The sequence below is a fragment of the Mytilus edulis genome, chromosome 11 (assembly GCF_963676685.1).
Source record: "Mytilus edulis chromosome 11, xbMytEdul2.2, whole genome shotgun sequence".
NCBI lineage: Eukaryota > Metazoa > Mollusca > Bivalvia > Mytilida > Mytilidae > Mytilus > Mytilus edulis.
Window position 1 is genome coordinate 57,343,209 of NC_092354.1, and position 12,682 is coordinate 57,355,890.

A 12,682-nucleotide genomic window follows, 5' to 3' on the forward strand; every position below is an offset into this window, starting at 1 on the left:
TTTTGCCTAATAAAGACAATCAAAATGATTTGGTAAAGCTATTTCTAATTTCTAAGTTCCCCCTTTTTATGAGACTTAAATCAAGGACAAGAGGTGTATATCATTTTATTCTGACACATGAATTAAGTTTCCCGTCTTTAACCGAAAACTGTTTATTTCTTAGTAAATTAATTTATTTGAATTCAAATAAATAATAGCACCAAATATAATTAAATAATTCCACGGCGATCTATTTTTATTTGTCACCTGTATTTTTAATGTGTGTATTGAATGCTCCCTTGATTTATAATCCACTGATCCGAATAGACAGTCACACCTGGCAAGGTGTGCCCTAGAGGCGTGGTTAAATACCGAAGTGCAAACAATTTACCTTTAAACAAGCCATCTACGAGTATTGCCACAGAACCGTGAATACACACATCGTATACACCTAGTCATAGCAGAGATAGTAAAAGGTCAATAAGAGTACACCAACATATTGTCTTTACAGATTATTGTACTTTAATTTGTTCACCTTACTCAGTCCGAAAATGCATTAATTAAAAATAATTTTATAACTTTTTGTGTTGTCTAAAAAAATAATTCGAATATATACGTTAAACATAGAAAATTTATCTCATGAATGTGTACAATTGCACGTCTGTGCGTTTTATCTTCTTATTATCGGCTGGTTAATGGATAAAGCATAAGTCATCGGCGCGCTTACGATTACGTTAAAATATGATTAAAAACCAAGAATTTTAATGATTGTATTTTAAATCCCGGCATGCAAAAACCAGGAGAAAACGTCACGACCTACAGGAAGTAGTTAATATTTTTTCATTAATTATTAAATTTCTCCTTTATTACTCCACATTTAGCGATAAAACTTTGTGAATATATATATTATGTCATTATGAACATATTTAAACCATAAGAAAAAAATCGCGAATTTTCCCTTTAAGCCTAAAACATACAAAATAGTTTTCATAATAATTTCATTTGCTGCCACAATATCAATATTACATTCCCCCATAAGCTTTTAAATTTCCCCATACCCTCATTTCAACAGATTCCCCAACCTCAGAAAAAAATATATTTTGAACAAAATGTATTACATCGAAATTGTCCTCTTTTATTATCATGTCCTCGAAAGTTGAATTTCCTTGTCCACCCTGACACATCAATTGCCTGCACCATTGTACATCTGCAATTACCTGTAAAAATATTAATTTGAATATATGATTGTTGTCTGCTTCTTGTCTATTATATGAGTATATGACACAGCTTCGGCCGTTTGCTTCTGCAACAAGGAAGACTGTGTGAGGGAAGTGGTGATAGTGCAAGTTATGTCAGAAAATTGTAATTGCATAATTCATCTGGTAGATTTCAATGAGCACCCTACTGTAGCAAACATGTTTAACAGAGAGTGTAGTTGGATCTGCACAAATGAGACATGTGGTAGGTTTTACATTAACACAATAACTTATATGAAGTATAATATGAAGTAAAAATTATGCTGTCTGTTATTAATCTTTGACCAAGAAAATATTACCCCTTGACCCATTCAAATCAAAATTTAAATGTTCAATTTCAAAGTTTAAAAGAAAATCCACAATAGACAATTCCTGATGGTTTAAGCACAGCATAAGTATAATACATAAATACAGATTCAAATCAAACATATTGTACCTTATTTACACCTCAAAGACCCCTTGATATATTATAACATATATTTCATTTAAGATATATCTATATTTATCATTGTTTTTGTTAATTATGTGTCAATGGTAGCTTCATTAAACATCTTTCAAAAGTATCTAAGATAACGCTATTAATGCTTTGAGCTGATCTGGTGAATTTGTATTCCGAACAGCGATTATACCTGAAATAAAGGTAAACGGACAGAAAGTCACAGGACAAAAAGTCACAGGACATAAACTCACAAATTTGATAGGACAAAAAGTCACAAATAATTTGTTGACAATTGATTGAATATACGAGAGAAAGATCCTGAAATATTTTCTTTTTGTAACATATATTTATTTTTAAGTTTAGGCAGTTGTTCATAAGCCTTGATAAATGAAAATTTATTAAAATTAATCATACAAAGGACATATTTCTTGACAGAATGAAGCCATTTAGGTAGTTAGCCACTGTGACATTTTGTTTTCATAACAATTATTTGATCATAATTGATATTTACTGAACACATTTTGAATTACAAAGTTGCTTCATATAAAATAGTTCAAGAAAAAACAAAAAAAATAATGGTTACCTGTATGTGACGTAGCCTAGTTAATTACCTGGCACCCACCATATGTTGACACGTAAACATGCTAGCAGCATGTTAGAAGTAGGATTTCTCAAAAACGAAAATCATACTTATGTACAGCGCAGCCATGTAGAGGCACTTCATTTTTTCTTACGATTACATTGGTAGACTGGCTGTTTCATAATAAATGTTACGATCACCATCGGAGAGCCTCTCGTTTTCAGTACTACCTGTAGTATCACATAGATCGGTCAAGGCGGATTGATAATTTTATTTCAATATTATTATTATTAAAGGCATATATCTTTACGAAATGAGAATCCTGTACATAGCTCTTTCAAATTGTATTCAGTATAAGAACTATTAACGTCAAAATTATTTTTATTTACCTGTGTATTGATTGCTTAGGGACAAACTTTGATCATTTGACATTTTAACTGTACGCAATGTCAATTATATGAATTCATCTAGGCTTGGATCGTAATTTTTAGAATTTCTGCCACAACTTCGGTGCCTGTTTTTGTCCTGTGACTTTTTGTCCTACCAAATTTGTGACTTTATGTCCTGTGACTTTCTGTCCGTTTACCTTTCGAAACACTAAATTTAAAGGTTTTTTTCCTTGTCGTAATCGACGCGTTCCAGATGTTTATCTCTTTACGAAATGAGAATTATGTATTTAACTCTAATAAGGCGGATTGATAATTTGATTTCAATATTATTTATTAGTACAGACTTAATATTTTTACGAAATGAAAATCCCGTATTTAACTCTTTCAAGTTGTATTCTTATATAAGAACTGTTAATGTCAAAATTATTTTTATTTACCTGTTTAAAAATTACTTGGAACACACTTTGATAATTTGACATTTTAACTATACGCAATATCAATTATCTGTTAAGTTTCTTTATTAATGATATCTACTTGATGAAACTGAAACAACATAGACAATATAACTGGGTTTCTAGATTAATCCTCATTTAATATTAATGGAACTATTTAACTTTAAAGGGCCCTCTTTTAAAGATTAATACCTGCTTTTTTCAGGTGATTAATTAAGCCTTGATAATTAACGTTTAAGTTTAAATAACTATAAAGGTATACATTTCTTGGGACCATCTATATACCTGTTAAAAATTTGTTTTCTTGTAATTTCCTGATCTTCATTGATATCGATGCGCTTGACCCAGTCTTTCCCGCTGGACTTTTGAGATGGATATATGTCACACCTCTATAGTTATTTATTTGGACCGTCTTCGACGATCCAAATGATCCAGTTACTCTTAATAAATTCTCCCCATCTTTGATAGTGACCAATCCTCGTTGGGTAGACATAATTTCTGTGGAGAGAAGAAATTGTCCGTCAAATATCTGAGTCAAATATTAAATAATACTTTTTACCAACAAGGGTTGAAAATCTTCGAAAATCATGAATTCGGGAAGAACTTGAACGCACGTATCAACCATCTTATTTAACTTGTGTTTAGAAAAATTAATTCAAAAATGTACCATGTCACAGAATGATTTAAATTGTGAGAATACTGTGGTGACAGTAGTAGTATAATAGGGATAAGAAAACAGTAGAGCAGGTAGAGCAAAGTAAACATTGTGCTAGTGATGGTGGAATGTTTGGTCCACGTATCATACTTTTGACCAAGGTAGAGCAACATTGGTTGGTAACCAGGGTATGTTTGTCGTCCATTTTGTTTTTCCACGTTTCAAGGTAAAGCAACATTGGTGGGTAACCAGGGATATGTTTGTCGTCCATTTTGTTTTCCACGTTGTAAGGTAAAGCAACATTGGTTGGTAACCAGGGTACGTGTGTCACCCATGTTGTCCACATTGCAGAATTTTGTGTTGTTCTTTGCTTGTCTAAATTTTTATTTGCTTGGAGTTAACCAATATGTGAGAGAGATGGTTGTTGACAAGGGGTTGGCATCCATTTTCTTTCCACAGCACACAAACTACAGAAGCTTGAGAAGAGATAAAACAAAGATTGAAGAAAATAAATTATTTTTATTATCAAAAACTTATATACATTATGTTGTATACATCACATTTGGTGTAGATCACCATTATTGCAAACACTGATTGAGTATTTTTAGTATAAAAATAACAATATATGTATAGTATATAAAAACTTGCATTAAAACCGATATTTGAGCATACAACCCTGAGTTTGTATCTAATATATATAAAATTTTATAAAGCTTCTAAAACAAATGGTTTTTTGAACAAGAATGGATTTCTAAAAAGAGACATGTAAGGGATTACATATAGTAATATGATTAACTAGATGATCTTAGTTTTTAAAAAATGACTACAATATAAAAAGTAACTTGATGGAATGTGATAGAAGATAAATTATGTTATAAAATAAAAATTTAACCCACATGGTTTCCATGTTTAAAATGAAATCATGCATGAAGCAAACATTAAAAGATGGAATGTTGCACTAAAGTAACAAAATATAGATAAAATATATACAGGTATCATGGTTTGATTAACAACCGTAAATGCTTATCTTTTCAATATAAGAATACACAGCACCAAAACTATAGTATAAGCACTACTCTCTTTATAGGGGAATCTGACAGAATGCATAGCACCAAAACTACAGTATAAGCACTACTCTCTTTATAAAACTTATCTTTATAGGGAAATCTGACAGAATGCATAGCACCATAAGAATACACAGCACCAAAACTATAGTATAAGCGCTACTCTCTTTATAAAACTTGTCTTTATAGAGTATATTTTCCTCTCTTAAACTATCATGAATATATTAAATATATATATATAACAACATGTTATCAGGAGTACAACTATCATGATTTGAAATATGAACTTTAATGATTATCACAATTATTTAGCACCAACTTTAAAACAATTAACATTTAATAAATTATCACAACTATATTGCTTAATAACAAGAAAAAGCAAAGACTATATACATGTTTTATATTACAGTATAAACATTTCATATACTACTAAGGTCTGTCTAATGTTCCCCATCAACCTCTATAGCAGTTTTGATATTTTTAAGACCAAATAAACGTTATCTTTTAATCTGATAGATCATATCAGATAATCCCTCTGATGTAAAGCTTCATAAATATTTTGATTTTCTTCCTTTAGAAGTTATTATACTGTGTAATTACTAAATATTTTTAATTACAATCAAGCCTCAAGCTAAATAACTGTTGATAGATAAACATGTATAACAATCTTTAGATGTAGAGTATAGGAAATTGTCTTAATTGCAATCAAGTTTCAAAACTGATTAACTGTTAATGGAGAACATCAGACAGATAAACATATATTACTACTAATTTGAGTTAAACTTCTTCTTAACATAACATAACAGACTTGTGTAAACATATACAAAACTTCTTGATATGTATAATATAAACAACACCCTTTGAAGTAACATCATTTCAAAAATCTGACTTATTCTCTATTTTCATCATAAAAATAATTTTAAAGAGAGAAATTAAGTGAAAAATGTATCAATTTATCCATAATTTATAATCATGCCAAACACAGGATGTTGAGTCTTTCTTATGTATAGAAAGTTATCACTCTCCTTTGTTAAAACCTTCAATAATAAAAAAAAAAGCCTCCCTCCCCCTCAATAAACTTCTTAAGATAATATAGCATAGAAATGCTAATATCTCCTTTGTCACCACAATGGATGCTTAGACATATATAAATTAATCCTAAAATGACATCTCAGTTAAGTCTAAATGAATTAAATTTATCAACCCAGCTTTATTTAATGAATCTTATCATAACCAAGAGAGAATAAGTCCTTTAATATTTAGGAAAAATGTTATACTTTCATTCTATTTAGAAAACTTTATGATGGATCATCGTGCTTCAATCAGTAACTTTATTTCACAATTAACTAATTTTGTATCTCAGCATGTGCCAGTAGTGGGGAGTCATTTTTTCCCGTGTTATAAGTGTTCGATTCAACCTGAGAATTTTGAAGAAATGAAGAATTGGTACTGTCAGCAACCCATCAACACATTTAGTAGTACACAATTTGATGTTTCTGCATTATATCATGCTTTGTTGCATGAAAACAGAGAAACTAGAATAGGATGCCTCATACGAATGAGTGAGACATTTCTGGGAGAATTGATGCAGCAGTGCAATGCAGCTAATAGTGTACAAAGTCGAGACATGCTACAGATAGCTTTAGATATCTCGAAGGACAGGTAAGAAATACTTTAAACATAAATTTCAAAATATTTGAACCAACCATTTCTTCATAAAAATTACACTGGGTATATAACAGTTTAACAAACACTAATTTCAACCATTGAGAAGCTTATTACAATGTCCTTCAATACATATCATAAATAAAACATTTAGCTGATTTTACAGAGTTATCCCCCCTACAGTGTTAGGTACATCTTAATTACACAAATTATATAAAGGTTTGGTTTGAAAACAATAAAAAAAAAAAAAACAAACAACATAATACACAAATAAATCACAAATTAAGTCTGTTGGGTGGTATGGACTGTCTGGTGCTTCTTCTTAAAATGAGTGGAGGTGCTGGTAAGGGTAGGATGACTTCCTGGTGTACTACAGGTGGTATAGGTTGGACTGCTTGGTGTAGTGGTTGATGTTGAGGAGGGTTAATAAGCTGTTTTACAGGGGGGATGAAGTTTCTTAAAGCTGGTATGGCGTTTAGTAAAAGTCTATGTATTCGGTTTAAAACCGCTAATACGCTAATCATGGTGAAGATTAGAACTTGAAATTGCTCTACAAGAAAATTAAAAAAAAAATACAAATTTTATAAATTGTTACTACTTAAATTGTACCAGGCTTTATTATAGAGTTCATCTTCTGAGTTTGAAATATTATTAGAATGTCTTTTCCTCCAAACAATAAATCCACCTATTAGAAAGATTATCACTGTAAGTAAAAAAAAAAAGAGTTAAAAGCCGTGATATTGAAATTACAATTTAAATTAATAATTAATTCTTTTATCCTAATAGAACTTATATTTAGGGGCAGTAGGAATCTCCTGTAGAGGAAGACCATGCTCAATTAACCCTCCCCTACTATTCCTCAAACATTTCTTCCCCAAACAAATGAGAGCTATCATCAGAAGTACTACAAGAAAAGAAATAATTTAACTAGTTATGGTATCCATTTCAACATATAAAGAATCATCGTTCTTAACTGGAATGTAGTCTGATTGATAGTAATACTTTTTTATTAAGAACACCAAAATGAAGACAATTAAAAGAAACAAAATTACTCCAAGAAAAATTATATAAACTTTTAAGCTACCTGTTAAAGTGGTGACGGTTGCCACTATCCAGGGTGTTGTGGAGTTTGCCTCATTTTCTGTAGTATTCTAAAATAAAAAATTAAATAATAAACTACATGTACACAAGTAAAATAACATAACCTAATCCACACCCTAATACATGTTACAATCAATACACATTTAGCTTTAGTTGAATTTAAAGCATGAGAAATTTATAAGTATAAATGTCTAAAATAGTGAAAATAAGTACTTTCAAAATTGTTTACGTTAATTTTAACAGCAGTGTTTTTATGTTTTTAGAATACACCACCACAATGCAATGGTTATGTTAAGTAGGGATTCATTTTGCTCTATTGGTGAAAACCCACCTGTTGATGGTCAGGGAGAGTGCTGGACATTTGGCTGTGGTCGTACACTTTTGCTGTTGGAACGTTTTGAGGCCCTTCTGTTGAGGAGTCAGGAGAACCCCCCTCCGTATGAGGAGAGGTCTCGCTCGCATCTGTAGTGGATACTAGGTCTTCAGTATTCAGGTTTTCCAGTGACTGTAAAAAAAAACAATAATATATCAAATTGAATATTTATAGTTTTTAACACAAATCTGTTAAATAGAAATACAATTAAAATTATGCTAACAATTATTTCTTTTCTTATATTGATATACTTTTAAAAGAAAATAAAGGGATTTTGTCTTTCATAAAGTAGGTGTCAATTTTTTGTAAACAATAAAAATGGCGGATGTTGAACACAAGTTACGTAATAGCATCTTACACAAATTTTGTCTGCAATCTGCACTTCCGTGTAAGGAGATGTTGATGGTGCAGGTTTTAATGGATACTCTCTCTAAATGCTGGCCAAAAGTCATCATCGTGCTGGAACCCGCCAGTCTGTCTAGGGTGATCTTTTTCACTGAAACCGGTCCAGTGAAAACGTAACTGCCTTCCCCCTCGTACAAACACTGCAGTTCTACTACCTTGTAGTTCTCATCAACCACACTTTTGCACTTCCTTATACTAAGGTCATGCACTTGGCCATAACACACAACAATACATATAAACATTAAACACTTTGCGAGCACCATTTTGATTTTTCAGTTTTTTCTCTGTGAATCGTCTGCGCATGTGCACGCAATCAACAGTTAATTAAAAATAAAAAGGCGGGAGATTATGATTGTATCAAAAAACAATACGAAAAAAGAATAAATATGAAAGAATTGAGATGTTGCTATATGATCTTCAACAATAGTATAACTCGAAAAAAAAGGGGGGAATGGAAACATATAATAAGAAAATATTAGGTACAAGACAATGGCACTCAAAAAAAAATCAAACGTTTTGGGGTTGGTTTTTTTTTTACAATGTAGCTGCTTTAGATAAAGATTTTAAGTTAAGAAACCCAAAAATAAAGCAGATGACATATTATCATAGTATAGTTTCTAGAGATTCATCAACACGTTGTTTTGTTGTTAAGCGCATTTTTGTTTGCGCACCACATAAACAATTTGGAATAGAGTTGTTATGCGAAACCTAAGAATGAGGTGGTTATCCCTCCTTTAGTCCCACCCCATACTTCAAAGTGTAATATTATTGGTTTAGATAACATTAGCTAGAAAAATGAAATAAATATAAAAGTGTGTATTTTTCGTTTACAAGTCAGTACTTCTAACCTTTGTTTAGAAATATATTTGCAAACGATTAAGTGTTATCAGAATGGCGGCCGAAAATGTGCAGTTTACCCAGTCTGTTACTTCAACTGGCAAGACGGAGTACAAGACCCAATTCGGGAGAGGGAAAGTCCTTTCCTTTAAAAAGTCCGCCAGAGGGCTTTTTTATTTAGATTTAGCGACATCTAATGGTGCGGTGAAGCTGAATTTAGGCTTAGACGAGTTAGACGATCTTTTTACCTTGAGGGGACACCTAGAGTCCCTAACGGCATACTTTCCACAGGTAAGACTATTTTCTTTCTTTTTGTTTTTACATGAGATTCACGTGTAGGAGTTTTCTTTAAAAACCGAGGAAATTAAAGATTATACCCTTTGAGGTGTTGAATGTTGTTTACATTTTTCTGTACTAACAATGTCAACGTTATTTTTCTTATTTTCAATGTACCTGTGTGAACCCACCTGTGCGACATAAAATAATTTTGTCGTTTTAGTATTGATACCTTGTAGTACTATCAATTGTTTTCCTTTAATGAAACTTCTGAGACTTGTTTTATATTCTGTCAAGTAGATTTAACAAGGCTGTCGATGTTTGCCGTACATCGTAGGACGAAAGGGAAACACGGTGAATACGATCTCCATGTACAGTCATGTATACTACATACGACAAAGTTATTTTCGGTTACATGTATGTGACGTAGCCTTGGACCCACCTTTTGTTGACAGGTTGATGTCAGAGAAATGGAATAACTTACTGAAACTGATAAAATCAAAATTTTACTGGACTGCTCTTAGCACCTTACGGTAAAAAGCGCGTCGTGTACATTTATTCTGTACGAACTATGTCAAAGATATTTTCTTATTTCAATGTACCTGTGTGACGTGGCTTCCCGAGAATGCCAGAACACAATCATGTTATTTCACTGATGATACCATTTGGTCCGTTAAATTATTTTCGTTCGGTGAAACTGGTGAGACTTACAACCAATGGAGTCAGGATGATTTAACAGGGGTGTCTATGATTGCTGAAAATTTTAGAACAAAAGGGAATTTTGGCAAAATACGATCTCCATTTACAGTCATGGATACCACAACCGACAATGTTATTTTTGGTTACCTGTATGTGACGTAGCCTAGTTAATTACCTGGCACCCACCATATGTTGACACGTAAACATGCTAGCAGCATGTTAGAAGTAGGATTTCTCAAAAACGAAAATCATACTTTTGTACAGCGCAGCCATGTAGAGGCACTTCATTTTTTCTTACGATTACATTGGTAGACTGGCTGTTTCATAATAAATGTTACGATCACCATCGGAGAGCCTCTCGTTATCAGTACTACCTGCAGTATCACATAGATCGGTCAAGGCGGATTGATAATTTTATTTCAATATTATTATTATTAAAGGCTTAATATCTTTACGAAATGAGAATCCTGTACATAGCTCTTTCAAATTGTATTCAGCATAAGAACTATTAACGTCAGAATTATTTTTATTTACCTGTGTATTGATTACTTAGGGACAAACTTTGATCATTTGACATTTTAACTGTACGCAATGTCAATTATATGAATTCATCTAGGCTTGAATCGTAATTTTTAGAATTTCTGCCACAACTTCGGTGCATTTCGAAAGAATGTAGGACAGAAAGTCAAAAGACAAAAAGTCACAGACAAAAAGTCACGGACAAAAAGTCACAATTCATTTTTACTGATTATTTTCTTTGAATAAAAAACGCCTATTTCTACAAAAATATTTTTGTATTTTTCTTAAACTATTGTATATAAACCAACTTTTTAAACAAAATATATCAAAAAATTATCAAAGATTAACAAATAATTGTTAAAAAAACAAAATGTCAAAGTGACTTGGCACTTAAATGGCTTCATGGGACCAAGAAAAACATCTTTTGCATGATTTAAATTAAATAAATCTTCATTTTTCAAGTATAATGACACATTTCCTAAACTTTAATATGAATATATGTATTTAAAAGTAAATATTTCAAGATATATTCTTATATATCAAAACAATTGTCAATAAATTATTTGTGACTTTTTGTCCTACCAAATTTGTGACTTTATGTCCTGTGACTTTTTGTCCTGTGACTTTCTGTCCGTTTACCTTTCGAAACACTAAATTTAAAGTTTGTTTTCCTTGTCGTAATCGACGCGTTCCAGATGTTTATCTCTTTACGAAATGAGAATTATGTATTTAACTCTAATAAGGCGGATTGATAATTTGATTTCAATATTATTTATTAGTACAGACTTAATATTTTTACGAAATGAAAATCCCGTATTTAACTCTTTCAAGTTGTATTCTTATATAAGAACTGTTAATGTCAAAATTATTTTTATTTACCTGTATAAAAATTACCTGGAACACACTTTGATAATTTGACATTTTAACTATACGCAATATCAATTATCTGTTAAGTTTCTTTATTAATGATATCTACTTGATGAAACTGAAACAACATAGACAATATAACTGGGTTTCTATATTAATCCTCATTTAATATTAATGGAACTATTTAACTTTAAAGGGCCCTCTTTTAAAGATTAATACCTGCTTTTTTCAGGTGATTAATTAAGCCTTGATAATTAACGTTTAAGTTTAAATAACTATAAAGGTATACATTTCTTGGGACCATCTATATACCTGTTAAAAATTTGTTTTCTTGTAATTTCCTGATCTTCATTGATATCGATTGCACACATTTTAAATGCAACAGGATCACATCAGACATGGGGTAATTGAAATATGTAATTGTAATTGACTGTAATTAATTACAATTTATCATGTAATTGAATGTAATGTGTAATTGAGCATTTTTTCAATTACATGTAATTGAATGTAATTAATTACATAGCCAAAATTGCCTGTAATTGACAATTACTTTTCAATTACAAGTCAATTACATTTGAAATTTTGGATCAAAAGATTAAATCTTGTGTTTTCTCAAAAAATTATTAAAAGCAATAATCTTAACAAATGTTGTAAGCTGACAAAGAAAAGCCTTCACAGTATACTTTCTGTATTAACACAACCATGGTAGATTCTTCATTTTGTATTGAATGATAAAAAAAATGTAGACACATGCCATAATTTTAAAAGAAACCACTAGGAAGTCACTGTCTTGACCTTAATTAGTAGATTTAGATAGATATTTTAAGACATTGATTTAACATAATTAACTTTATTCAAGGACTTAAATAACCAATAAATATAACCTCTGGCTATTTGTTTTATTACAAACTATATAATGACTGTTTTTATAACAGTTATGTTAAACAGATATAAGGCTAATTAGAGAGAGATAAATATACCCCTAGGGCCTATAGGTACATGTTTAAATTCTTGAAGGGATAATGCATATGACAAAATCTCACTTGCAAAATTTGTTCACTATATATATGAATGTTGAAAGAAAACATTTTATCAGATTTAAAAATGAGCTCCAAGAGTGTACTGG

The 12,682-nt window shown here is 31.0% G+C and overlaps 1 protein-coding gene across 2 annotated transcripts; it reads right to left on the reverse strand.

Moving 5' to 3' along the window:
* Positions 1-5,285: 5,285 nt before the first annotated feature.
* Positions 5,286-8,091, reverse strand: LOC139495878 (uncharacterized). 2 transcript variants are annotated; one of them, XR_011657489.1, is made up of 3 exons: positions 7,912-8,091; positions 7,564-7,630; positions 5,286-7,383 (listed from the first exon to the last, which is right to left on the reverse strand). XR_011657489.1 is itself a non-coding variant. In XM_071284285.1 (3 exons), exons 1-3 carry the CDS (start codon positions 7,939-7,941, stop codon positions 6,755-6,757), a joined length of 372 nt encoding a protein of 123 aa, XP_071140386.1. In that variant the 5' UTR covers positions 7,942-8,091; the 3' UTR covers positions 5,286-6,754. The 2 variants fall into 2 exon arrangements, 1 of the variants encoding a protein (XP_071140386.1); XM_071284285.1 differs by having other exon boundaries at positions 5,286-7,029.
* Between the last annotated feature and the right edge of the window lie 4,591 nt (positions 8,092-12,682).